Here is a 27,207-nt window from a genome sequence, read left to right on the forward strand (position 1 = left end):
CTCTCCGGAGCAGGAAGCCAGGCCGCGGGCAGGGGAGGCTGCGGGGCCCCTCGCTGCAAAGGCAAACAGGAAGGACTGCCCCTCGAGCTCTCGACTCGGGGCCCGGGAATCGCCGCCGCCGCAGAGCCGCAGCTCCGGGCCGAGGGTAAGGAGGCGAGCCGGGAGCGGGCGGCCGGGGGAGAGCCCCGCGGGTCCCCGCCGCCCCCGGCCCCAGACGCGCCGCGCCTCGCCTCGCGGGCTCCCGCCGCCGCCCCCGGCCTCCGCGCGCCCGCCGCCCGCCCTTCCCCCCCGCGCCGCTGCGGGCCGGCCGCCACGATGAAGGCGGGCTCGGGGGATCAGGGAAGCCCCCCGTGCTTCCTGCGCTTCCCGCGGCCCGTGCGGGTGGTAAGTGGCGCCGAGGCCGAGCTAAAGTGCGTGGTCCTGGGGGAGCCGCCGCCCATTGTCGTGTGGGAGAAGGGCGGCCAGCAGCTGGCGGCCTCCGAGCGCCTCAGCTTCCCGGTGGACGGCGCCGAGCACGGCCTGCTGCTGAGTGGCGCCCTGCCCACCGACGCGGGGGTCTACGTGTGCCGCGCCCGCAACGCGGCCGGAGAGGCCTACGCGGCGGCCGCCGTCACCGTGCTGGAGCCGCTGGCCCCTGAGCCCGAGCCCCAGCCCGCCGAGCGCCCGCTGCCTCCTCCCGGGGCGGGGGAGGGCGCCCCGGTGTTCCTGGCGGGGCCCCGGTCCCAGTGGGTGCTGCGGGGGGAGCAGGTGGTGCTGACGTGCCAGGTGGGGGGCCTCCCCGCGCCCGCGCTCTACTGGGAGAAGGACGGGATGGCCCTGGACGAAGTGTGGGACAGCGGCCACTTCGTGCTCGAGCCCGGCCGTGCCGAGGGCGGCCCCGGCGTGAGCCTAGCGCTGCGCATCCTGGCGGCGCGGCTGCCGGACTCGGGCGTCTACGTGTGCCACGCCCGCAACGCGCACGGCCACGCGCAGGCCGGCGCGCTGCTGCAGGTGCATCAGCCCCCCGAGAGCCCGCCCGAGGACCCCGATGAGGCTCCCAAGCCCGTGGTGGAGCCGCTCAAGTGCGCGCCCAAGACCTTCTGGGTGAACGAAGGCAAGCACGCCAAGTTCCGCTGCTACGTGATGGGCAAGCCCGAGCCCGAGATCGAATGGCACTGGGAGGGCCGCCCGCTGCTCTCCGACCGCCGCCGCCTCATGTACCGCGACCGCGACGGCGGCTTCGTGCTCAAGGTGCTCTACTGCCAGGCCAAGGACCGCGGGCTCTACGTGTGCGCAGCGCGCAACTCGGCGGGCCAGACTCTCAGCGCGGTGCAGCTGCATGTCAAAGGTACTGCGGCACCCCTGGGGCTGCCCGGGCCCTGGGGAGGGGCCTCCAGCGCTGCCCGGGAGCCGGTAGGGGGAGGGGAGACGGACTAATAGCATACCGTTTCCTGCCCGCCTCCCACCCCCCAGGGATTCGTATTTAGTAGGTCTCCAGGGTACCCAGGAACTTCTTAGCAAACTTCGTAAGTGATTCTGAGGCCGAGGGTGGAAAACCAGCCTTTGATAAACCGCTTTAAGGAGTGATTGATGTACAAACCAAGAGGGAGCACTTCTAGTCCAGGGGATTTCATCCTTTTTGTTTCACTCCCCTTCCCTCAATGGAAATCCCTTGTGGAGACTGATATAAGGAACATTTTATGGGTGTACATTTCCAGGTCCAGATTCATAACTATCCATGAGAACAAGGGTAAGAGGAGGCTGCATTCACAACTGGGTCTAGTCTGTGAGTCCTGGGGGGAAAGTCTGGCTGCAAGCGACACAATGAGAAACTCCTGATTCACACCAAAGGTAGACTTTAGGGCGGAAAAAAAAAATGCACTTTTATGAAACTGCTCTCCAGGTTTGAAAGAAGAAGAAGGTGAAGGAGAAGAGATTTCCATTTCAAAGTTGAGTCACCAGCAATATCTAATAACATTAGATACATTGCTCATAAACAGAAAACTCAGAGGAAAAAAACATCCCAAACTCCCACTGGAAGGTGAAGCTCTCCAGAATAGGAGTTCCCTGCAACTCCAGGGATTATACTTTCACTGGCTATTCCTCAACTTGTCCCCTCAGAGGAAGAAAAGTGGGCACATTTCCTGAGCCCTGCCTGGCTCGAGGGCAGCATGTGGCACCTGTGCTTCTGTGGTGAGGTTTGATGTGCACAAACTCGCAAAACTGCACTAACACCATCAGGAAAGAAAAGCCCAGTGCGAAGGCAGAACTTCCCAGAGGCACAGGACACACACGCTTCTCCAGCGGCCTGATAACCCGCTGGCCATTTCCATCATCATGCTTTCTTTTTGTAAAATGCGGTTTTGACAACGACAATTTTATTTTATTTTTTAGTGTTTATTTTTGAGAGAGACAGACAGAGTGGGGAGGGGCAGAGAGGAGGGAGACACAATCTGAAGCAGGCTCCAGGCTCTGAGCTGTCAGCACAGAGCCCGATGTGGACCTTGAACTCAAGAACTACGAGGTCATGACCTGAGCCGAAGTCAGCTGCTTAACACACTGAGCCACCTGCCCCCCCTGAAAATGACTACTTTAAAATTTTTTTTTAAGTTTTATTTATTTCTTTATTTTGAGAGAGAGCGCATGCACTCATGTGCCAGGAGGGGAGGAGGAAGAGAGACAATCCCAAGCAGGCTCCACACTGTCAGCACAGAGCCTGATCCAGGGCTCAAACTCACGAACCGTGAGACCATGACCCGAGCCAAGGTCAAGAATCAGACGCTCAACCTGCCGAGCCACCCAGCCGCCCCTGTTTCTTTAAATTTTAATTGCACTTTTTAAAAATCATTTTATTTTTTTCATCATGATTATTGTGCCCCTTTAATCCCCATCCCCTATTCCCGCCCCACCTCCCTTCTGCTAACCATCAGTTTGTTCCCTATAGTTAAGAGTCTGTTTCTTGATTTGTCTCCCTCTTTTTTTATTTTTTCTTTCACTCATTTGCTTTGTCTCTTAAATTTCACATATGAGTGAGGTCATATAGTATTTTTCTTTGACTGACTTATTTCACTCAGCATTATATGCTCTAGCTCTAGCCAGGTGAAAACGACTAAAGTTCTTTAAAAATGAAATTCAGCTCAGCCCCTTGCAGAATTTGTGTAGTGCCTCTGAGGGACCCCAGGGAACAGCTGGAAAATCACCGTTGTGGTCCAAACCCTTCCATCCCTTTCCCCGCTTGACGGTCAGGAAACTGAGGCCCAGGATCACTGAAACGGCCTTGCTCAGGGTGATGTGGCTGGAGTGTCAGGGTCAGATGAGAATCCAGGCCACCTGACGTCTCTCCTGTTGGGTTTTCTGTGATCCTGGAATACCTGCTGGCCTGGGAGGAAAATGGCAGGAGCTGACGCGGGTATAGGCAGTTGGTAATGCACGGAGCCATTCCCCTGGTCTGGCCCTCTCCAGAGCCTTCTATCTCTCCCCTCCCCACAGAGCCCCGTCTGCGCTTCACCAGGCCCCTGCAGGATGTGGAGGGCCGGGAGCATGGCATTGCCGTGCTGGAGTGTAAAGTGCCCAACTCCCGCATTCCCACGGCCTGGTTCCGTGAGGACCAGCGGCTGCTGCCCTGCCGCAAGTACGAGCAGATCGAGGAGGGCGCCGTCCGGCGCCTCATCATCCACAGGCTGAAGGCAGACGACGACGGTGTCTACCTGTGCGAGATGCGGGGCCGGGTGCGCACGGTGGCCAATGTGACAGTCAAAGGTGGGCTGGCCAGTGGGAGGAGGCCGAGGCTGAGGCAGGCGGATGCCCAGGCCCCAGGCTGGGGGATTCCCGTCCTTTTCTCAGGGCCCATCCTGAAGCGGCTGCCCCGGAAGCTCGACGTCCTGGAGGGAGAGAATGCGGTGCTGCTGGTGGAGACACAGGAAGCTGGGGTCCAGGGGCGCTGGAGCCGCGATGGGGAGGACCTGCCGACCATCTGCCAGAGCAGCTCCGGCCACATGCATGCCCTGGTCCTTCCAGGGGTCACCCGAGAAGATGCCGGCGAGGTCACCTTTAGCCTGGGCAACTCCCGTACCACCACTCTGCTCAGAGTCAAATGTGAGGGCAGGAAAGCCCGTGGGCAGACTGACTCTTCGAGGGCCGGACAGGAGGGCCAGGGCAGGAGGGTGACCAGATGCCAGAGCCTGGGTTGGCAAAGCGGACTCAAGTTGGGAGGGCTGTGGGAGGCTGGAGCAGGGCTGGAATGCAAACCCTGCCTCTGTCTCAGGCGTCAAGCACAGCCCCCCGGGACCCCCGGTATTGGCAGAGATGTTCAAGGGCCATAAGAACACAGTCCTGCTGACCTGGAAGCCCCCCGAGCCGGCTCCTGAGACCCCCTTCATCTACCGGCTGGAGCGGCAGGAGGTGGGCTCGGAAGACTGGATCCAGTGCTTCAGCATCGAGAAAGCCGGAGCCGTGGAGGTCCCAGGGGACTGCGTGCCTTCCGAGGGCGACTACCGCTTCCGCGTCTGCACAGTCAGCGAGCACGGCCGCAGTCCCCACGTTGTGTTCCATGGGTCTGCTCACCTCGGTGAGTCAGTCCTTCCAGACCCAGCCTGTCCGCGGCCGTACCCCAGTCACACCTCCCCACCCTCTCTCCTCCCTTCCCCAGCCTTCTGTCCCCGTCGTGTTATATGCCTTCTGCCTGCCAACTCTTGTCCTCTGCCAGCCCTCTGGTTCTGATGGCAGCACTCTGTCCCCATCTCAGTGCCCACAGCCCGCCTGGTGGCAGGTCTGGAGGACGTACAGGTATACGACGGGGAAGATGCGGTCTTCTCCCTGGATCTTTCCACCATCATCCAGGGCACCTGGTTCCTTAACGGGGAAGAGCTCGAGAGTAATGAGCCAGAGGGCCAGGTGGAGCCTGGGGCCTTGCGATACCGGATAGAGCAGAAAGGCTCACAGCACAGACTCCTCCTGCAGGCTGTCAGGCACCAGCACAGCGGGGCACTCGTTGGCTTCAGCTGCCCCGGTGTGCAGGACTCGGCCGCCCTCACCATCCAAGGTTGGTGCTGGTGGGGACCTGGGTGGACACAGAAGTCCTTGGTGGGTTCAGACGGAGGGCTCAGCGGTCCAGAAGGCCAATTTCCACCTACGTACAACGTACGTTATCTTCAGCATCGTAGCCAAATTCTCTTTGTGGCTTATAGAATTCCATCACGTTTGCTATCTTAGAGGCATGGCCCCTGGGCCCTAGTCCCTGACTGCTTCCTGCCTTATCATGTAACCGACAACATTATCAGAGCAACTTCTTGTGGTGTTAGGCACAATCCTAATCATTTTACGTGCGTTAATTAACACGGTTCTCTCGACAGCCCTACAAGATAGATTCTTTGGTGAGTCCATTTTACACATGGAGACACTGAGTCACAGAGGGGTTAAGTGATTTGCCCAGAGTCACCGAGCTAATGAGTGGTAGTGCTGGGTTATGAAGCCAGGCAGTCTGGTGCCAGAATCCCACTGTGCTACCTGTGGAAACAAGGAAGGAAGGGGATGAGGGGTCCCTGAGGAGGACGGTTCTTGGTGGGCATCTGAAAGTGCAGGGGACATATGGCATTTGCCATCTCACCATTGCTGGAGTTTGTCCGGCCAATCAAGGAATTCCTCCATGACCGAGCACAGGGCCAGGCAGGTGGTCAGCTGCTGGCATCCTAGGAGGAGGGCAGAGTAAGAACCAACAACCAGAGTGGCATTTTCAAAATGCAGCCTGGGACCCCTGACATCAGAACTGCCTGGAGGGCTGGTTGATAATGCAGATCCCCTGGCCCTTGCATGCCTGTGTGGGGCCTAAGAGGTTGCATTTTCAGTAGACTCCCTAGGAATTCTGTACGCTCAAACATTGCCCTTGAGAATTGGCGTGTGAGCCCAGCGATTTTCTTTTTAATTCCAACAAACGCGTTGAGCCAGCGGTTGTCTGGCCTGATGTACTCCGGCCTGCACCAGCGACGGGTGTTTATCCCAGGTGGAGCATGACAAGGGTGCTGCCTGTGCCCACGCTTCTCCCCACACAGAGAGCCCGGTGCACATCCTGAGCCCCCAGGACAAGGAGTCGTTGACCTTCACGACCTCGGAGCGGGTGGTGCTGACCTGTGAGCTCTCCCGGGTGGACTTCCCAGCGCGCTGGTACAAGGACGGGCAGGAGGTAGAGGAGGGCGAGTCGCTGGTGGTGAAGATAGATGGGCGCAAACACCGCCTGATCCTGCCGGCCGCCGAAGTCCGAGACAGCGGCGAGTTTGAGTGCAGAACAGAAGGCGTCTCAGCCTTCTTCAGTGTCACCGTCCGAGGTCAGCAATGATGGTGGTCTGGGCTCCTGCAGCTGAGGCTGATTCCCGGGGGCCATGCAGGCCCTGCCCCCTGGTCTGCCTGCTTGGGGGTCCCTTCCAGGGAGAGCCAGGGGGGCCAGCGGACACATTTTCAAATTACTCTGTACTTGCTTCCTAATCCTCCCGTGCACCAACACCCTCCAGCATACTTGCCCTCCACATACCCCTGGCTAGGTAATGAGGGTGGGGAAATGAAATTCAATGTAGGGAAGGAGAGGCACGTGCTAACATTTACTGGGTCCCTGCCGTGAACCCAACATAATACCAAATGTTTCAAATACATAGGGTTTCACGTAATCTTCACATCTGGATGAGAAGCAGTAGATCTCTACAACACAGATGAAGAAACAGGCTCAGAGAGGTTATGTGATTTGCCCATTATCACACAGCCAGCAAACACCATAGCTGGGTTCACACCCAGGTCTGTGCTTATCCTACTATCTCAGGTAGCCACGGTCAAAGGGAAGCTTTAAGTGCAGGGGTCCAGTGGTTCTCAAGCCATGTTCTGGCTGCTTCAGAACCACCTGGGAAGCTTGTTATAAAATGCATACACCCAGGCCCCCCAGCTCTCCAGCTCCAGACTATCCAGGGTAGAGCCTGGGAATCACTCCGGGAAGGCAGCTTGGGAACCACTGATTCACCTCATCTTCTCGCTTCGAGTGGACATCCTGTCTCAACCCCACTGCAAGGAGGCCCTCTAACTGCTGTACACGCACCCAGTGACAGGGAACTCACTACCTGTAGTGAGCAGCTGTCTCACTGTGGCACCTAAGTCATTCCCCCTTCCTGCCCATCCTAGGGCCGGTGCTCCAGGGGATCCCTTGTAAAAACAGCAGCAAGCGTGGCCCAGTGTGGCCCATGATAATGACCTCCTCTCAGCCTAGGCAAAGGCTGTCATCTGTGCCTCCCCCTCCCCCATGTCCCCGCCCAGCCACCCCCACGTCCCGTGGGGACACCCAGAACACAAAGGTGCCACATGGTTTGCGTTGCCTCACCTGCCATGCCCTCAGTACCCCACGTCATTGCTCCAGACCACCCTGCACAGCACGGCCTTAACCCTCCTAGTGTCCCCTGGGGAGGAAACTGTCTCCTGTGAGTCTCCTGTCTGCGTGACCTCGTTTTGTCTGCTTCCCACCAGACCCCCCGGTGCATATCCTGGACCCCCAGGAGCACGTGTTTGTGCATGCCATAACCTCTGAGTGTGTCATGCTGGCCTGTGAGGTGGACCGAGAGGATGCACCCGTGCGCTGGTACAAGGATGGGCAGGAGGTGGAGGAGAGTGACTTTGTGGTGCTGGAGAAGGAGGGGCCCCACCACCGGCTGGTGCTGCCTGCCGCCCAGCCCCCCGACGGGGGCGAGTTTCAGTGCGTCGCTGGAGATGAGCGTGCCTACTTCACCGTCACCATCACAGGTGGGGGGACAGGCAGGTCCGTGTGGCACCGCCTAGCAGCTGTCACAAGATCCCCTCCGGGCCACTCTTCCCCAGGCCCTCTTCCCTCCCCGCAAGCTGATTGCGTGCCCCTCCTCGGTCTGCATCCTACGATTCAGTCACCCACCAAAACTACGTTGTCCTAAACGCTGGCCAGGGCTCCACGAGTCACAGGGCACCTCTGCCCCTTTCCGTTCTCTGGAGAAGGAGAACCTTCAGGAATGGCAGAGCTTTCCTGCGGGGCAGGGTGTAGGGCAGGTAAGCCCCCACCCTAGAGGGGTCAGAAGACCTCAAAAGTCTATGGGAGACCCTGGCTCCACCTGGGCACCTAACCCACCTCTCCCCAGCCCCATCTTACGTACGGTCCCTGCCCCAACCCAGAGAGCGTAGACCATTTCTATAGCAAAGGCTGACACCGTGGTCCCGATGAGGCCACCGTGCCTGTGACGTGCTTTGGTGTCTATGGTTGTGTCTCCAGATGGGGGTGGCTGTCCCAGCAGCTAGGAGACCTAATCCAAAGGAAGATTCTCTTCTTTTTTTTCTTTTTTTTTGTTGTGATAAGCACTGGGCGTTCTGTGTAAGTGGGAAGGTGGGAAGGCTCTCTTCGTCAACACGTGGCCCACTTGCAGGAGGAGGGAACAGGCGTGGCTCAGGGAGGGCAGCCGGGCGCCTCGGTCCCAGCTATGACTGTCCCTGTCCCGCAGATGTCTCCTCGTGGATCGTGTACCCCAGTGGCAAGGTGTATGTGGCGGCCGTGCGCTTGGAGCGTGTGGTGCTGACCTGTGAGCTGTGCCGGCCGTGGGCCGAGGTGCGCTGGACCAAGGACGGTGAAGAGGTGGTGGAGAGCCCCGCATTGCTCTTGCAGAAGGAGGACACCGTCCGCCGCCTCGTGTTGCCTGCCGTCCAGCTGGAGGACTCCGGCGAGTACTTGTGTGAAATCGATGACGAGTCGGCCTCCTTCACCGTCACTGTCACAGGTGTGGGTTCACCCCAGCCGCCCGGGGTCACCAGAGGACAGTCCTGAGCCCTCGGGGGAGCTGGCCACCTACTCCCTAGTCGGCACACTGGGGAGGAGGGAGGTGGGGCTGCGGGTGCATGTACCGAGGCTCCCTGCCCGGAAGACCCCAGGGCCCCTATTCAAGGAAGCAGGCTCCTCCCCAGCACCAGGGCCAGGAAGAGCTGTGCTCCCCTGGCTCATTTACTGGGTGCCTCCCACGTGCCACCAGACCCCGGGCCGGGTGCTGCAGGTAACTGGTGTGTGATATACATGCACCGTCTCTGCTCTCAGAGCTGCAGTCTAGCTGGGGAGGCAGCTGTTAACCAGGGGTCGCAAACGGGCAGTCCGTAGGGCCCCATGCAGCCCACAGATGTGTTTTGTTTGGCCTGCAGAGTCTTACCAAAGTCAGGACAGTTCAAATAACAATCCGGAGTTATGCGTCCTCTTGAAAAAGCCGAAGACCCGGCGGCTCTGGTCCCGATTCCCCCCATGGCGACGAACAGCTGGTGCTGAGTAGCAGCTGCCCCCATAATATGGGGCCCACATTCCTCTGCCCTTCCGCCTCTGCCATTCCTCTTTGCCTCTCCCCAGACCCCTTCCGCCACTCACCTGACCACCTACCTGGCCCCTGTGGGCATTTGAGTTTGCGACCCCTGTGTTAAACCAATAAATGCACAAATAAATGCACAGTTGACACGTCGTGACAAGTGATGTGAAGGAGCAGAGGGCTGGAGAGAGAACAGGAGAGTCAGAGAGGGCTGCGGAGAAAGCCGCCACGCCCCTGGGCTGGACTCTGGACACCTGGTGGCAAGCAGACAGACCCGCTCACTTCCCTCCGGGAGCACGAAGCCTGGGAGGAAAGCCAGACACTTTAGAGGGTCTCAGAAGGTGGACTGTCCAGTGTTGTGACAGGGGTACAGAGGGAGCTCAAGGCTGGGGGGCTCCTAACCTTGTCGGCAGGCAGGAAGTGCCTTCAAGGCAGATACTTGGGGGCAGGGGCCGAGGTAGCTGAGTGGGGTCAGGTTTGGGCCGAAGGTAGATGGGAGAATGTTCAAAGCTGGAAAAGCACAAGACGACTGTGAAAGTCACGGTGGTTCGGTGCTGGAAAGCGTGGGGACACAGGCCTCAGCGCCAGACCTGGTGTGGATGTGCAGCTCGGGTGGTGGGGGGGGGGGGGGTGGCGCTCGCAGGGCCTGACAGCTCGGTGGCACAGAAGAAACGTGCTGGCTGCACTGGCACTGTCTTGTCGCCCTGTCCTCCGCTCTGCCCCAGCAGTGATGCCTCGATCCAGGCTGAGCTGCCTGGGTGCCCCCACCCCCAACCCGCGAGAGTGCAGCCTGGAACACCCAAGCCACAAAGCCAAAGGCCTCTCTGTGCATGTTTTGTCCTGTAGTGACCCCTTCAAGCTTTTCAGCCCCACGCCCTGGCCAGACACAATGGCAGACACACATTTCAGCTCACACCTGGCCTCCCCACAAAACACCAGATTGCTCACCGGGAAGTTCACACAAGCGGCCGGGAAGTTCACACAGAGCCAGCCCGGCTTTGGGCCAGGGATAAACAAGTCTGATGCCAAGCTGAGGTCCCGCAGCTGTGCGGACACTCCAATCCTGTCATGGCACCTTGTCCTCACCCCACTGCTCCCTTCACCTCCTTAGCTCCCCAGGCAGCCGCACCTTGCAATCTACCAGCCTTGCTGGACCCCCGAGAACCAGCCTGCGTCCTTTGGACTCTTAGAACAAGCCCTGTTAGGGAGGTGGGTTGTGGAGGCAGAGGACTTGTGTGCTGGTGAGCACGTCTGCCCATGCGCACCTCTGCAAAAAAGTGTTTCCGGGAAGCGAGCAGTTCCTGAGCTTAGCCACAAGGGGGCCGCATGGTAAAGGGGCTCTAAAATGTCTTGGAAACTAGAAGATTCTGGGAGATGTTCAGGGCGCATGGGAGCATGGGCAGGCTCGGACTCAGTGCCTGAGCACCAGTCACCTCCAGTGTTGACATAGGAGGTCCTTTCCTGTGGAGGAATGACCCCTTTGGAGCAGTTGGAGATGAACTCCCAGAATCAGCGTTTAGCATCCCTGGGGAACTCATACAGGTGCTGGCAACTCGTAGACACAGATGCAAAAATCATTACTGAGTTCTGCAAGCTTTGGCTTTCGATCCCTACCACTGCTCACAGAGTCTGAGCCTCCCTTTAACACATGGTGGCTCTTCCTCCAGCCCTCGAGTACGTGGACCCAGCTGTGACCTTAAAGAGATTGGTTAATCACTCTTTGCCTCGATTTCTTCATCTGGAAAACAGGGATAAAATGATACCTACCTCTTAGGATTGCTGTGAGAGTTCAATGTGTAAAGTGCTTAGGACTGTTCCTGGAACCTTAGGAAATCATACAGAAGTATTCGCTGTTTCGGATCTACAATCTCTTGTTCACAATTCTGAAATCCAAAAAACCTCTCCAAACCAAAAGTCTGTTTCTAAGTTTCGTCTTCAGAGTCATTTCAGTAAAACCTGTGAAACTATTTCTGCTCTTTAAGTATCTTGTTTAGAGTGAGTATATGTATATGTCACACTGCCGAAATGTTAGTGTGGTTGGTTGCGGCGGGGGATGGGGCGCGGGGGGGGGGGGGGTGCTCCAGTGGGGGCTAAGAGAGGCAGGTATGTGATATATAATAAATGCACCTTTTTTTCCTGGGATCTGAAGCATTCTGGATTCACATCTCTGGCCCCAGGGTTTTCGGAGGGTAGATCGTGGACCTGTTATTCCTTGTTATCATTATCCTTATCACTCTTGTTGTTGCGAGCGACAGGAACTCCGTGTTGCCAGGGCGGCTGGCGATTGAGTTTGTGACAGCCTGTGATTGCCCCACTCTGCAGAGCCCCCGGTGCGCATCATATACCCCCGAGATGAGGTGACCTTGATCGCCGTGAGCTTGGAGTGTGTGGTGCTGATGTGTGAGCTGTCTCGGGAGGACGCCCCTGTGCGCTGGTACAAGGATGGGCTGGAGGTGGAGGAGAGCGAGGCCCTGGTGCTGGAGAGCGACGGGCCACGCCGCCGCCTGGTTCTGCCTGCGGCCCAGCCCGAGCAGGGGGGCGAGTTCGTGTGTGATGCCGGAGATGACTCAGCCTTCTTCACTGTCACCATCACAGGTGGGCATTCTCTGGGCACCGTGGGGAGCTAGAGAGGCAGGAGGCCGAGGGACAGACACCCAACCTTCTCACTTCCTGCTTCTTAGGGGCCCCCCACCTGCCCCACACAGCCTGCCCCTCCCCCAGACTCCTCATTCTCAGCCATCAGAGAGCCCTGGCTTGCCCAGATCAGGCCATGACAGTGACTAGAGAGAGCCCAGCAGTTAGGAGCATTCATTCATTCATCCATTCATTCATCAAATATTTATTGAGCAACTACTATGTGCTCGGCACTGTTCTGGATGCTGAGGGATAGAGTAGCAAGCCAATAAGAGAACACCTCCGGTCTTTGTGGAGCTCGAGTTCTAGTGAGGATACACAGACAACCAGTAGGTGATGATAAGTACATCAGAAGCAAAGTGGGGAAAGGGGGTATGGAGTGGGGGCGTGGTAGGGTGGGGCGTGCATTGGGGTCACATCGGTCTGGGTCTACCTCTGTCTATCCGTGGGCCCTCAGACAAATCACTTTCCTCTAAAGAGGCTTCGAGTCCTCATCTGTAAAGTGAAACCAACATCGGTGCCGCCCTCGGGAGTGTCAGGAGTAGCTGTGAGAAGAGCTGCCGTGTGCTTAGCACAGCACCGGGCACACAGTAGATGCCCCCAGATGGTAGCCACACAAGTCCCGAGAACTGCTCTGGAAAGAGAGAGTGCTGGGAAGCCAGTGTGAGTGGGTGGGAGCCTGCTGGCTGAGCCTGAGCACCTTTCCCTCTGTCTGTCCACCAGCCCCACCAGAGAGGATCGTGCACCCGGCAGCTCGCTCCCTGGACCTGCATTTCAGGGCTCCAGGGCGTGTGGAGCTGCGCTGTGAGGTGGCCCCTGCCGGGTCCCAGGTGCGCTGGTACAAAGATGGGCTGGAGGTGGAAGCATCGGACGCACTGCAGCTGGGAGCCGAGGGGCCCGCTCGCACCCTGACCCTGCCCCACGCCCAGCCCGAGGACGCCGGGGAGTATGTGTGCGAGACTCGGGATGAAGCCGTCACCTTCAACGTCAGCCTGGCCGGTGGGTGCTTCCTGCCAGCCCGGGTGCCGGAGGGGGCAGTCAGCCGGAGCTGACATGTTCCTCTCTGTGTCCAGAGCCCCCAGTCCAGTTCCTTGCTCCAGAGGCAGCCCCTGCCCCACTCTGTGTGGCCCCTGGGGAGCCGGTGGTGCTGAGCTGCGAACTGTCCCGGGCTAGTGCCCTGGTCTTCTGGACTCACAATGGGAGGCCGGTGCAGGAGGGCGAGGGCCTGGAGCTCCATGCTGAGGGCCCCCGCCGCATCCTCTGTATCCGGGCCGCAGACCTGGCCCACGCAGGCCTCTACACCTGCCAGTCCGGGACAGCCCCGGGGGCTCCCAGCCTCAGCTTCACTGTCCAAGTGGCTGGTGAGTATGGCCTGAGCAGAAAGCCTGAGAGCGTTGCACCCCCAAGCCCATATGAGTTTCCCCGCCTCTCTAGCATGCTTTGTCCATCCCTCACCCACCTCTCTCAGTATCTTGCCCTCCCCACAGCCCTCGGGCCTCTCCCCATCCAGTGACCCCCAGCTCTGACCCCACAGAGCCCCCCGTGCGGGTGGTGGCCCCCGAGGCAGCCCAGACAAGGGTTCGCAGCACCCCAGGCGGGGACCTAGAGCTGGTGGTGCGCCTCTCCGGGCCCGGGGGCCCTGTGCGCTGGTACAAGGACGGGGAGCGACTGTCGAGCCAGGGGCGGGTGCAGCTGGAGCAGGCCGGGGCGAGGCAGGTGCTGCGGGTGCGGGGGGCACGGAGCTGGGACGCTGGGGAGTACCTGTGCGACACGCCCCAGGACAGCCGCATCTTCCTCGTCCGCGTGGAAGGTAACAGTGCACCCCTCACTCCCTGTGGGCCCTGTCACCCCAAAGACCACACCCCTGCACCCTTCTGGGACTCCTTCAGCCCCCGACCCCCTCCTTGCTGCCTCGGGCTCTAACCCGTGCATGCACAACCGGTACTTGGATGAGGCTTCAGGAACCCTCTGTATAGGAGGAGCCATAACCCAGTGGTTAAAAGCAGGGGCTTTGGGGTCAACCCACCCAGGTTCCAATCTGGGTTCCACTTGTCAGTCGTGTGAGACTCTGGCAAGTGGCTCCACCTCTCTGGGCCCCGGCTCTGAAGGGCGGGGCGGGGGGTGGTGCTTGTCTTGTAGGGCTGTTGTGACCCTTAAATGAGATAAATAGGGTCCATGGTAAATTACCTAATAGGGAGTCAGAGAAGTAGGGAGCCAGGCTGGGATTGAAAGGAGGTAGCTAGGAGCGGCAGGGAGCTGGCATCTTGTCCTCTGAGATACCCCCCGTGGTCCTCAGCAAAGATCTTTCGGATAACTGAGAGACGAGGACCTGCACCCAGGAGAGGATGGAAAGGAGGGAGAGGGAAAGACACAGCCCCACCTCACTGCCTGACCCCATCCCCCCAGAACCACCACTGGCAAAGCTGGTCTCAGAGCTGACGCCACTCACCGTCCATGAGGGTGACGATGCCACATTCCGGTGTGAAGTCTCGCCGCCAGATGCCGATGTCACCTGGCTCCGCAACGGGGCCGTTGTCACTCCGGGGCCCCAGTTGGAGATGGCCCAGAATGGTTCCAGCCGCATGCTGACGGTGCGACGCTGTCAGCTGGACGATGCGGGGACCGTGACTGCCCGAGCAGGGGGCACAGCCACAAGTGCCCGGCTCCACGTTCGAGGTTTGGTCCTGATGGGGATGCAGTGGTCTTGTCTCCTGTGCCTGTTCTCTCAGCCCTGGCCCTGGCAGCCTTGCGCCTCTGCCCAGGGACCGGCCGGTGAGCAGGGGGTCGGTCATCAGCCTCCAGGCCCCACCAGGCTCCATGACCCCCCTCCCCCTTCCTCCCCAGAAACGGAGCTGCTGTTCCTGCGGCGGCTGCAGGATGTGCGGGCAGAGGAAGGCCAGGACGTGTGCCTCGAAGTAGAGACAGGTCGAGTGGGCGCAGCAGGTGCCGTGCGCTGGGTGCGAGGTGGGGAGCCCTTGCCCCGTGACTCGCGCGTGTCCACGGCCCAGGACGGCCACGTCTACCGCCTCTTCATCCACGGTGTCGTCCTGGCCGACCAGGGCACCTACGGCTGTGAGAGCCACCACGATCGCACCCTGGCCAGGCTCAGCGTGAGGCGTGAGTGCCCTGTCTTCTCCTAACCCATCACACTGCCCCGTGGCGCAGCCTTTCCTGGCTGCCCCAGGGCCCCTCAGACCCCCCACCAAAGTGCCCCTCGCCACTGAGGCAAGTCAGCCCTGGCTGGCCTCCAGAAGTGTGACCTGAAGCAGCCTGCCCAAAGCAAAACTTTTCATTTTCTAGTGTTTTCTATTTACCCTAGAAGTCCGTGTGGATTTTGCATTCCATTTCACGTGTCCCAGTTGGCTTTGCTGTAAACGTAAATATTATACACCAGAAACACGTGCCGTGTTTATCCCTCAGTCACCTGCCCCAGGGTCCACGGGCCCATTTGGCAAATAGCAACTCCCCCATCTGCCCCAAGCCAGAGCTTTCTATTAACTGCGAGACCTCATGCAAGTTACTTACTCTCTCTGAGCCAAGTCTTCTCAAGAATGGGGCTGATCCGTACTTCAAGGGTCTTCAGGAACAATAGCTGAGATGACATGAAAAATGCCCACACAGAGCTTGGTAAATGGTTGCTGTTGCTGATATGTAGTCTCTTCTAATTTATTTCATTCATTTAATCGCAATAAACCCATGTCTCAATGCTGTTCACCTTGTACGGTTGGAGAAACTAAAGCCCGGAGAGGTCGAGCAGTTTGCCAAAGGTCACACAGCACACAAACCATGTGGCAGAGCTAGGGCGTAATCCCAGCTTGTCTGACTCCGATTCCTGCGCTCCTCCCAGTGTCACAGTACCCCTCACCCAGACTCCTCGACCCTCTAGCCACAACTCATCTCCTTCACGTGTGCCCTCTCCTAAGCCCCTCCCCGCCCCGCCCAGTTGGCCTCCTGTGCTCCTTTCTCCCTGACCCTGGTTCCGGGCTTCCTTCCACAGGGGCTCAGATTGGGTGTTAGGGGTGGTACAGGCGGGGCCAAGAGCTGTGTGAACCCTCAAAACCCCTGCCCAGAGCTGGAGCCCTCATCCTCCCTCTCTCCCCATCTCCCCCCACCAGCGAGGCAGCTAAGGGTGCTGCGGCCTCTGGAGGATGTGACCGTCACTGAGGGGGGCAGTGCCACCTTCCAGCTGGAGCTGTCCCAGGAGGGTGTGACCGGGGAGTGGGCCCGAGGTGGAGTCCGGCTGCAGCCGGGGCCCAAGTGCCACATGCATGCAGAGAGCCACAGTCACCGTCTGGTACTCAGCGGCCTGGGCCTGGCTGACTCGGGCTGCATCACCTTCACGGCGGATTCCCTGCGCTGCGCAGCCAGACTCACTGTGAGAGGTGTGGATTCTGGGCCCGCTGCTTGCCTGCTGACTGCCCTGAGTGTGATTCCACCGATCCCCCTCCCTGTGTGGCCCCCTGCACTGACCCTGCCTGTCGGAGTGTGCCTCCCCTGACTCTTTGGCCTTGGGTGGCCCCCGAGACCGCCCTGCTTGAGTGTGGCTCCTCTGACCGATCTGATCCAGCGTGACTCCACTGACCTTCTGGTCCCTGTGAACCACTGACCATGCCACTGTGAGTGTGCCTGTGCCGGTGTGGTCCCTCTTGTCTGCTGCCTGACCAGGGCCCCACTGACCACTCTGAGTGTGGCCCCACTGACCACACCTGCCTGCCGTGGCCCCTGCTGCCTGCCTGCGTGTGCCCTTCTGACCGCTCAAGTCCCAGTGACCCACTAACTGCCTAAGGATGACTCTGCTAGCAACTCTGGTTCAGGGACGCCCATTTTTCTACGCCCCATATTCCCCACTGACAACACGTGCTCTGGAGTTCCCCCCATTGCTCCTCTGAACACATCATGTCTCCCACTGGCCAGTGTCACCTGTCCATTCCAGTAAAGTGTGGTCCCCACTGACCATACCTGCCTATAGGTGACTCCACTGGCGTCCCTGCTTTGGTTCCCGCCCCCATGCCCCGCTAATTCCAGCATGTCCCCCACTGGCCAACTTAAAGTGTGATACCCCCAGCTGGCCACTCCTGTCCCATTGACCCCTGTGGCCCTGTTGTGTCCTCCACTGACTAGCATCCCACTTGGACCACTTGTGTCCCGGCACATCCCCCTCTGACGAGTGGCCTCCACCCACCACCTTCCCCAAATGCGTCCACCACTGACCCCTGTGCCCAAGTGTGTCTTCCTTCTCCCCCTCCCAGAGGCCCCAGTGACCATTGTGAGGGGGCCGCAGGACCTAGAGGTGACCGAGGGAGACACAGCTACATTGGAGTGCGAGCTTTCCCAGGCCTTGGCTGATGTCACTTGGGAGAAGGTCAGAACCCATCCCACCTTGACATCATAAGGACATAATGATAATGGCCCAAATGGAAACAACTAATACTCCCTGAACAGATGTGTCTGGCACTGTGCTCAGATTTACTTTACATTAAACCCTCTAATCCTTACAACAGCCCTATAGAGTAGGTTTTGCTATCTCTGTGTTATCTCTAAGGAGCCTGAAGCTCAGTGGGGTGGTATCGCCCAGCGGCAGACAAAAGGGGTAGAGCCATATTTGAATCCAGATTTGCCTTATTCTAGAATCCATGCTCATGTCCAGAGTGATCGGTACACGACTTTTGGCTTCCAGTGCCCACGGCGCCCCTTTTCAGTCCTAACATCCCCAAGGATGACACCTTCCCAGTGAGGCTCCTGGGGAGGCCCCAAAGGCTCAGGACAGCCAGATCCCAGACTGGGGGGACAGAGAGGCATAAATGCTCCTCGAAACCTCTGGACTTCAACAGACGGCGCCGCCCTCTCCCAAGGCCGAGGTTGCCTGTGTCCAACCGAATTCTCCCCGACCCTCTGCAAATCTCGCCCCTAGGACGGGCGCCCGCTCACCCCCAGCCCTCGGCTCAGGCTCCAGGCCCTCGGCACGCGACGCCTTCTCCAGCTGCGGCGCTGCTGCCCCTTGGACGCCGGGACCTACAGCTGTGCAGTGGGGACGGCTCGCGCCGGGCCCGTTCGCCTGGCAGTGCGCGGTGGGTACCGGGCGCTGCCCGGACTGGGCAGTGCTGCGGGCGCGGGGGCTGCGGACCCGACTAGCCCCGGACAGACTCCGGTGCCTCCCGGGAGTAGGGCGGAGTGTGGGCGTGAGCGGGCACCGCCCCCTCAGCCCCGCCCCCGCCTCACGCCCCCGGCTCCGCCCCAGAGCGCACGGTGTCAGTGCTCTCCGAGCTCCGGGCGGTGCGCGCCCGCGAAGGCGACGGCGCCACGTTCGAGTGCACCGTGTCGGAGGTGGAGACCACCGGGAGCTGGGAGCTCGGAGGCCGGCCGCTGAGACCCGGAGGCCGCGTCCGCATCCGACAGGAAGGTCTGGCGGACTTTCTTCCTATTCTGGCCCCCTGCTGCCCCGCCCCGACTCAGGCAAACCCCGCCCTACTAGGATAAGCCCCGCCTCTGGCTCGCGTGAGCCCCGCCCCACAGCCCAAGGAACCTTCTCCCGGTATTTCCCCGGTCCCCAGCTCTGAGCCACCGGTCCTGGACCACTCCTCTTTCCCCTCAGTCCCGCCCCCGGCGCACATTGGCCGCGTCCAAACCGACCCGGGGACCTACTCCGGCCCACCTTCATCCCCGAACCCTCCCCTTGGCTGCTCCGGCCTCGCTAGCGCCTCTCTCACCCCCAGGGAGGAAACATGTTCTGGTGCTGAGCGAGCTGCGCCCGGAGGACGCCGGTGAGGTCCGCTTCCAGGCGGGACCCGCCCAGTCCGTGGCTCAGCTGGAGGTGGAGGGTAAGCAACTGGGGAGGGACGGTTGGGAGAGGGCATCATCTCCCCTCGGGACTGGCAGGCTGGCGGCTGGTCCTGGGAACACTGCCTCCCCACCTCCCTTCCTCGAGGGACTCTTCTGGGGCGGGTCACAGAGGGCAGTGCGTTTCCTGGGGAGGAGGAGACTTTGGGTTAAGGGTACAGAGGATCGGGCTGGTGCCTTAGATATCTAAGAGAAGTGGAGGCTGCAGGGAGGGGGAAGATGCGTCTCTCCTCCTGGGGGCCCTGCGTGTCCCTATTAACTTAAGCCCTCGTCCTCACCCCTAGCACTGCCTCTCCAGATGTGCCGCCGCCCGCCTCGAGAGAAGACGGTTCTGGTCGGCCGCAGGGCGGTGCTGGAGGTGACTGTGTCCCGCTCGGGGGGCCACGTGTGCTGGTTGCGGGAGGGGGTCGAGCTGTGCCCGGGAGACAAGTATGAGCTGCGCAGCCACGGCCCCACCCACAGCCTGGTCATCCATGACGTGAGACCTGAGGACCAGGGCACCTACTGCTGCCAGGCCGGCCAGGACAGCGCCCACACACGGTTGCTGGTAGAGGGTGAGTGGAGCTGACTGGGCAGAGGTCAGAGGGGCAGGCTGGCTGGCCAGACGGGAGGGGTCGCCTGGGAGCTGGTGGGCTGAGACACGCCTACCAGAGGTTTTCCAGGACTTGGGATGGCCAACTGGTTCTGGGGTGTGTGGAGGTGGGGAGTGGGGGAGGGGCTGAGGGCTGAGCAGAGGAGGGAGCCCTGTGTTCTCTACTGGAACCATCTGGTTCAGGTCAGCCGTTTCCACCTTTCTATGCCCTTTCCTGTCCAGGCTTCTCACTTTCTCCTGCCTCTGGACTGTGTCTGTCTCTCTTGAATGCCCCATTTGGACCCTAATTCCTCTCCTTCCTACCTACTAGCCCCTGATCTGTGCCTATCTGTCCCTCATCCCCCTCCTGCTCTCTGCCCAGCTGGCTTCTGCCCATCTCAGCCAGCTCCACATCGGGCTGAGAAGAGGGCTCCTCTAGTCCCATTTCCTTCCTCTTCCACAGAGATGCCCCCTCCACTTGAATTCCCGCATTTCCTACCCCTAACTGGGGGCTGACTCCCATTTTCCTGCCCTCATAGACATCCCTGACAGAGGTCCAGAAAGGGTGGGGCAGAGGGTGAGGAGCCAGCTCTTCCTGTGCGGGTGCCCAGGCTCTGCCAGGGGAGAGGACGGTGGTACCCACTCTCTCCCCAGCCCCACGCCGAGTCATTCCTCTGCAGGTAGCTAGGAGGACCGAACCAGGCCAGGCAGGTGCCCTCGGACAGCTTGGAAGGCGTGTGCCCGTACCCTGGGCAGGGGTGGGGAGGCAAGGGAACCACAGGTGTTGGGGACAATAAAGTGGTGCAGTCCTTTTCCCTGGCTCTCTGTGTGATGTAGGAGGGCAGAACTTGCCTGGAGCCTCTGTGTAGTAAGTGACACAGGACACCAAGGGCTGCGGGGCTTCCCATTTGGCCCGTGAAAGTGCCAGCCACTGAAGACCACCACCACTCCTGGCAGAAGCCACACAGTTTGGCACATTTATAAAATATGTAAAACAGGGTGGGGTGAGGGGAGACAGAAGCATGAGGTGTCCAGGGTGGCATGACAGACACCAGACATGCACCGTGCATTTAAGCCCCCTCCCCCAGCCCCTTTCCCTAACCCAGCCCAGAGCAGCACCTCCCACCCCCCTCCCCTGCCACTGCCCTCAGGCTGGTGGCTTTGTAGGAGACAGGGGACCAGGGCTAGGGGTGCTGCCATTTGCCCCAGGGACAAGGACAAGAAGCCTTAGATGAGTCTGGTTGGGAGGTGGAGCAGTGGGGGAGGAAGGCAGACATCCTCCACTTAGACATGCAGGAGAGTGGCCTGTGGGACCCCAGCAGTGGGGGTGGAGGCAGGGCCAACCTTGGAGAAGCCCCACCAATCAGAAATCTAAGGCAAGGGTCCCAGTGTCCCCTCAAGCCCACGCCTCCATACACACATATACACACACACACAGGCGGCACACTCACAACCCTGAGCACACCCCAATGGGGCTCACACCCCGCATCCCTCAAGAGCCCCTCTGGAGCTCGGGAGGAGGCTTTCCCCTTAGGCCAGGCCCAGCCTGAGACAGGTTCTCTCTTCCAGTAGCCGGGCCAGCCCTCTTCAGGGTGGGGAGGGGGACAGCCAGAGGCCACAGGGCCAGGCAGGCTGGGTAGCGGCCCAGCAGACCTCCCCAAGCTGGCAGAGCTGGTGACCTCAGAGTCTAGGTGGGCAGGAGCAGCAGTACTGCTATACCCGCACGGGGGGCCCTGAGCAGGCCGTCAGTGGCCCCCGAGACCCATACTCATAGTCCGCGTCTGTGGGCGAGGCCATGAAGGAGCTCAGTGAGCTCCCCGTCTGCCGGTCCCGGAAGCTCTGGATGTAGCTCTGTGGGAAAGTAAACACGGGTGTAAGCGTGGAAATCCTGCCCCGGAAGCCACCTCCAGGGACATCCTCTCCTTGCACGCCACAGCCTCAGACTCACCCCAGAGTGCCACAGGCCCAGGGCCTCACCACAGCCCACTCGGGCTATAGTCCATAGCCAGAGACCCTACCCTTACTATACCTCATTAAAATTCCTACTCAGGACACCTTTCCCCCAGTCCTAGAGCTGGAACCCGTCAGGCTCCTTGTGCAGGGGTTACAATAGGCAGACAAATGCTAGCCCTTCTAGATTGAGATCGGCCTCTGGGGAAGGCCCAGTTCCGTTGGACAGAGTCTACAGTACTCCCTTCTCCCCCCATTCAGGCTGGAGGGGCCCAGGTTGCTCACCGGGGAGAGGACATCTCCATTGAAGCGTTTGATGGGCACGGGCCTGCGCCGATAGGCGGGGTCAGGAGGCCCGGGCCTTGGAGGAGCCCGGGGGCCTCTGGGGGGCGCTCGAGGGGGTCTCTTCTTCCTCCGCTTCTCCTTGCGCTCTTCCTGCTGCCGAATCCGCATCAGCTGGACGCGTCGTCGCTGCCGGCTGATGACCACTGTGCAGGGGTGGGCAGAGAAGGGACTCACAGGCTCACACGCCTCGTGTCCTCCAAGCCTCCCTGATCCTTCCTACCTCAGGGCTCCAGGTGTCCAGATTCCCTTTGTCCATAACCTCCTGCTCCCCCTTCCTTTCCCCATCTCCCATGCCCCAGATGGGACTTCCTGCAGTTGTTCTTTTCTTCCAAAGTTCATATGGAAGATTCCTAGACTTCTAAGTACTCCCTCTCCAGCTATTATCCCTTTCCCAATCCTGAGCCCCAGGTGACTCACCTAAACCAGCCGTCATCATCTCTCAATTGGACAACTACAGCCTCCTTCTCACTGGTTGGGCCTTCCATGCTTGCCCCCCATTTCCACAATGTTTCTTACACTCAGCAATCAGAATGAGCATCCCAAACACTAAATGAGATTCTATCCACCCCCTGCTTTAAACCTGCAATAGCATCACATTGCCCTCCTGGTAAAATCCAGAGTCCTAATCACGGCCCACAGGGCCCGCACAGTCGGTATGCCTCACCCACCACACTGCAGCCCACTTCCTCAACAAGCCAAGATCTTTCTTTCTGGGGACCTGCCCTTGCTGTTCCCTCTTTTTCTAGCTCTTTGCACGTGGCCTCTTATCCTTGAGCACTCTACTCAAATGTCACCTCTTCCTAGTGGCCTTCCTTGACCCCTGTATCCGTAACAGCCTCTGTAGGTCACTTGTTTACATTGCCCTGCATATTTCTTTCGTATCACTCCAGAGCTGGAATTATCTAGTTTGTATGCATTCTGTTGTCTGTCTCCCTCCACCTGAATGCAACCCCATGAGCGCAGGGTCCTTTTCTGTTGGATCCCCTGTGCCTGAAACGGGCTTGCCACAGAGCCACTGCCCCATACCTTGTTGCAGAATGAATAGTGGGGCTGCGGTCCTGTCTTCCCAGACCCTGAGCCAGTCAGCTCTCTAACCCTATTGAGGCCTTTGGTTACTAGTATGTACTGCTCCTTCCCCTGTGCCCCATTTGCTCAGTCCTCCCACCCGTCCTTGGCCACTCATTTCTCTCTCACCCACCCTGGCCTGGACCCTCTCACCTTCTGTGTGGGAGTCCCCCTCGGCCGTCACCCGCCACTGCACCAGAACGCCCATCAGGCTGAGCAGGGGCCAGAGTGCCAGCAGGGCCCAGCTCCGCCAGCAGAGGGGGGGTACCGGGGCGGCACGCAGTCGCTCCACCGCGTAGCGCCCCAGCAGCAGCAGCTCAGCAAAGTAGTCAGCGGCAGTGGCGATGAGCGCAGCACCTGTCACGGCGGTGGCCAGGGTGGTGAGTGGTCGTGGCCAACGCAGTGTGAGCAGGGCGCAGAGTAGGCCGCCCCCCAGCAGCAGCCCCAGTGGGCCCCACACAGAGCCTGGCTGGTAGTAGGGAGCGGAGCCCAGCAGGGCGGCAGCAGCGAGCAGCAGACCCAACAGCAGCCCCACCAGGAAGAGGCCCACACTGCGCACCAGCATGGCCACCAGCCCGCAGAGCAGCCCGATGCCCAGTGCGATGCCCGCACTTGCCCCGGCACTCAGCTGTGTCTCCAGCACCCGCTCTCGGTAGCACAGCAGGAAGATGACCACCGAGCCAAACAGCAACCCAGTGAGGAAGAGTACTGCCTTGAAGCAGCGGTAACCTGGAGGGGAACAAGGGCTAGTGAGGGGCCAAAATGAGGTCACCAGGCTCCAGAAAGGGGATCAGAGGGGTTTTGGACATGAGAATCACAGAGGAACCAGGAGCAGGACACTAAGGTCAGAATCTTGGGGGCCACTGGAGTTCTGAGGGCATCAGTGATGGGACCATTGGGGTCCAAGGAGGTCAGAGAGATAGGTCATTGGGACTCACTGGGAAAGCAGAGAGATAAGAGTTACTGAGATGAGTGTTGGGTCTTTGAGGGTCAGATAAACCATTGGAGTCAAGAGTGAATCAGTGATAGGGTCATTAGGGTCTTTGGAATCATAGGGGTCAGAGAGAGAGGTCATTTGGGGTCACAGGCGATCAGCAATAGAATCACTGGGGCCTTAGGAGGGATTGTTCAGAGATACGAGGTATTTAGAAGTCAGAAAGAACTTGAGAGATGAGGGTCACACAGGTTCAGAAAGATAATGTCTTTAAGGGGTAACAGGGCTTCAGAGATACAACATTAGTAGAAAATTACAAAGAGAATGGAAAAGCAGGGTTATTGGGGAGGGGTTCCAGAAGATGAGGTCATTGCAAGCAGGGGAATTAACAGACATGGAATCGTTGAGAGTGTTAAAGGGTTTCTGAGAGGGTAATATTGAAGCCAGAGAAATGGGAGATCATGAGGGTAGGCAGACAATGGCATCATAGGGATCAAAGTGTCAGGAGTAACAGAGGGAGACAGAGGGATGGAAGGTAATGAGATAACTGGAGGCGGCTGGGGGTCACTAGGGTCATAGAGTGTTCAAGAGGATTATAAGGGGAACCGGTGGTCATGGAGTTTCAGAAAAATGGAAGTTATACCCATTAAGGGTAACTGGAAGAGTGAGGGACTTGTAGATACTGAACAGTTGGGAAGATGGAAGTCAGAGATGGAGGTCAAGGGGTCAGGGTACGCCAAAGAGAAAGTTCATAAAGAGATTCAGGAGGTGCCTGGGTGGCTCAGTCAGTTAAGCATCTGACTCTTGATTTTGGCTCAGGCTGTGATCTCGAGATCGTGAGATTGAGCCCCATGTTGGGCTCTGTGCTGAGCATGGAGCCTGTGTGGGATCCTCTCTCTCCCTTTGCACCTCTTCCCTGCTCTTGTGCATATTCTCTCTCTCTCTCTCTCTCTCTCTCTCTCTCTCTCAAAAATAAATTTAAAAAAGAGGAGATTCAGTTTTAGGAATGAGGGAAGCATCAGAGTCCAAGAGGTTCTGGGGTCAGATAGAGGAGTAGGGCATACACAAGGGCTCAGAGTCCAAGAGCCTGGGAATGAGGGCATCCAAGGTGGGTAAAGTGGCAGAGAAGCCCAGGGGAGAGAATGTCAGGCTGCTTGAGCAACTGCAGAGAGAGTGGGTATGGGTAGTGGAGAGCATGAGGTGACAGACTCCTTAGAGACCCAGAATGTGTCCTAAACCCTTAGAAGGGCACTTCCTCTTGCTCATTCTGCAGTTGTTCAGCTTGGAGTTTGGGGGTGGAAGAGGAGGGACCATCTGGCTCCCATCCTTACCTACTACACAGCCATTCTAGGGGGAGGTATAAATGCTGCAGAACACTAGTCTCATGGCACCTCTGCCCAGCCTGGAATCCAGATCTCCATGCTTCCTTTGTACTTCTTCCAATTGCCTATAATGATCCTCCTAGAGGCTTCCCTTGGGCCCCCAGCCCATGGAGCTCACTCCCCTCTCTAAAATTCTGTAACTCTTGCAGTAGTCACCAGGCACTTATTCCACTAGCCCATCTGGTACCTTTGTGCAAATTAGAAAAAGTCATGTCTTCCTCTAGGTAAAGCAGCCTTGTGCCAAGGCCTAGAGTTTGGCAAATGGACCATGGGCTGGATTTCAGCTCCCGGTTGCCTATTCAATTGAACTCCCTTGTGGGAGTTCTTGTGCAGTACCCATCCTAAACAACTGTTTATAGCAGGCCTGGTTACTATAGCTATCTCCATGTATGTGACTACCATCTAGCCCGCTCTAACATGTATTACAGGTGTGAATGTTCCAGAAGTCTCTCCCCTATCAGACAATATGCCATGTGGTAAGGGACCATGTTCAACCACCCTGCTAAATGCTTTTCTGTGCCTACCTAGCACAGTGACCCAAACCCATCTTCACCATAATAGCTATTATTTATTGAGCATCTACTATTTTCCCAACAACCCTCTATGAGACAATTATCATTGTTCGCACAGCTTAGATGGGAAAACTGAGGCTCAGACAGGTTAATGTGCCGAGGTATCACAATTAGTAATGTGCAGAGCCAGTTTCAAATTCAAGCATGCTGAATTTAAAAGCCTGTGTTTTTTAGGACCTAGAGTCTAGATGATCCATGAACATGTGTGGGATGAAAGAAAGAGAAAAGAAAGATAGTTATTCATGGTGGTGGTGGTGATGGTGGTAGTGGTGATGATGTTCTAGAGAAGATTTGAGGCGCCTAAAAAATAATTTGGGAAACAGTGGGGAGCCCAGGTGAAGGATGAGGTAGGGGTCTCACCGAAGAAGCAGTAGACGACTCCGAACAGACAGCACATGATGCAGACGAGGGCCGGCAGTGCCTGGTACCTGCGCTCCAGGGGCTGCTCACAGGGTGCACCCCAGAAGGCATCATCTGGCTCGGGGGGCAGCAGCTGGAACCGCAGTGTCGCCACAGTGCCTGGCATAGTGCTGGGAATGGAAGGGAGTCAACCTCCCAGGTCAGCCTGACAAAGAATAAGTTGGGGTCAAGGAGGAGTGCTGGGTCTCCACCAGGATGGGGGCAAGAATGGGAATGGGAGAACTAGGCAAGGACACCAGTGGACAAAGGAGTGATGCCCAGCTCTGGAAGCATCTCTGAAGTGGAGCAAAAGACAAAGGGAAACAAAAGTGCCTGGCTAAAGGAGGCTGAGATGTAGAAGTTAAAAGGGACCCTGGTTGGGGGAAGAGGAGGACAGTGTGCTGCCCATAAGAAAGAGGCAGCCAGGAGACTCCTCTGTGGGCGGCCAAATCTGGGATTGTCCAAGATCTACCTGGGCAGGAGGCGACCTGAGCTTCTGAGCGAAAGAGGCTGTGCAGGGGCCGGAGGGTCCGGGGTTGCAGAGCGCCAGAGGCCCCAGCTGACTGGGGTCCGGGAAAAGTCCGCCGAGCCGGGAAGGGGGCTGCTGGGCCGGAGGGACCGTTCTCTGTGCGGCGGCGTCGCTGCTCCGCCTCCAACACCGGCTGGCACTCCAGTGCCGCGGAGTCTGGGGACTCAGGCTGGGTCTGGGGAAGGGAAAGGAGCAGGAGCAGGGGCTTGGGCTGCCCCAGAGCCGCGGCCCCATGCCCTGAGCCCGCCCGCGGCCTTTGGTGCTGATGGACAGCTCCGGCCTCTGCTCCTGACGTCACTCAGGGCGCACCATCCAGGCAGGGGCGGGCTGCTTCTGACGTCACCAGGGACGCACCAACCACGCCGGGAGAGGCAGGGGACTCCGCCTCCGGCGTTTCCCTCACCCGCACTGAGGAGGGGGCACTTCCGGGGGTCCTTCCCCTTTAACCTCCCCCTTCTCCTCCGTCTCCGGTAGCTGGAGCCCGAGACCCCACCCCGGGGGCGGGGACCTCGCAGTGACACGTCGGACAGCGGCGGCCGTGGTCGAGGCTCCTGCGCGGAGCGCTGGGACCCTGCGCCGGACGGAGGAGGATCGGAGCGCCGCGCAGGGGATTCGACTAGGACCGCGTCGGCGGGGAGGGAGCGGGCCCGCCCGCTTGGCCCGGGCCCTTCGGATCCG

General features: G+C 59.0%; 2 protein-coding genes across 7 annotated transcripts; one reads left to right on the forward strand and one right to left on the reverse strand.

The window, feature by feature from the left end:
- Positions 1-27,115, forward strand: OBSL1 (obscurin like cytoskeletal adaptor 1). 5 transcript variants are annotated; one of them, XM_060623742.3, is made up of 21 exons: positions 1-1,327; positions 3,469-3,738; positions 3,823-4,074; positions 4,244-4,546; positions 4,724-5,020; positions 6,027-6,299; positions 7,477-7,749; positions 8,472-8,744; positions 11,634-11,906; positions 12,669-12,944; positions 13,019-13,306; positions 13,480-13,755; positions 14,352-14,621; positions 14,790-15,062; positions 16,061-16,327; positions 17,195-17,307; positions 17,857-18,013; positions 18,184-18,345; positions 18,659-18,763; positions 19,067-19,336; positions 27,004-27,115. In XM_060623742.3, exons 1-21 carry the CDS (start codon positions 316-318, stop codon positions 27,045-27,047), a joined length of 5,727 nt encoding a protein of 1,908 aa, XP_060479725.3. In that variant the 5' UTR covers positions 1-315; the 3' UTR covers positions 27,048-27,115. The 5 variants fall into 5 exon arrangements, with proteins under 5 accessions (XP_060479725.3, XP_060479727.3, XP_060479730.3 ...); XM_060623744.3 differs by lacking the exon at positions 27,004-27,115 and adding an exon at positions 20,034-20,174; XM_060623747.3 differs by lacking the exon at positions 27,004-27,115 and adding an exon at positions 20,038-20,174.
- TMEM198 (transmembrane protein 198) lies at positions 20,320-26,859 on the reverse strand. 2 transcript variants are annotated; one of them, XM_060623751.3, is made up of 5 exons: positions 26,473-26,859; positions 25,962-26,131; positions 22,867-23,442; positions 21,589-21,791; positions 20,320-21,204 (listed from the first exon to the last, which is right to left on the reverse strand). In XM_060623751.3, exons 2-5 carry the CDS (start codon positions 26,125-26,127, stop codon positions 21,067-21,069), a joined length of 1,083 nt encoding a protein of 360 aa, XP_060479734.1. In that variant the 5' UTR covers positions 26,128-26,131; positions 26,473-26,859; the 3' UTR covers positions 20,320-21,066. The 2 variants fall into 2 exon arrangements, with proteins under 2 accessions (XP_060479734.1, XP_060479733.1); XM_060623750.3 differs by having other exon boundaries at positions 25,962-26,166; positions 26,473-26,856.
- Positions 27,116-27,207: the final 92 nt, after the last annotated feature.

The sequence above is a fragment of the Panthera onca genome, chromosome C1, assembly GCF_046562875.1.
Source record: "Panthera onca isolate mPanOnc1 chromosome C1, mPanOnc1 haplotype 2, whole genome shotgun sequence".
In the NCBI taxonomy this organism is placed as follows: domain Eukaryota; kingdom Metazoa; phylum Chordata; class Mammalia; order Carnivora; family Felidae; genus Panthera; species Panthera onca.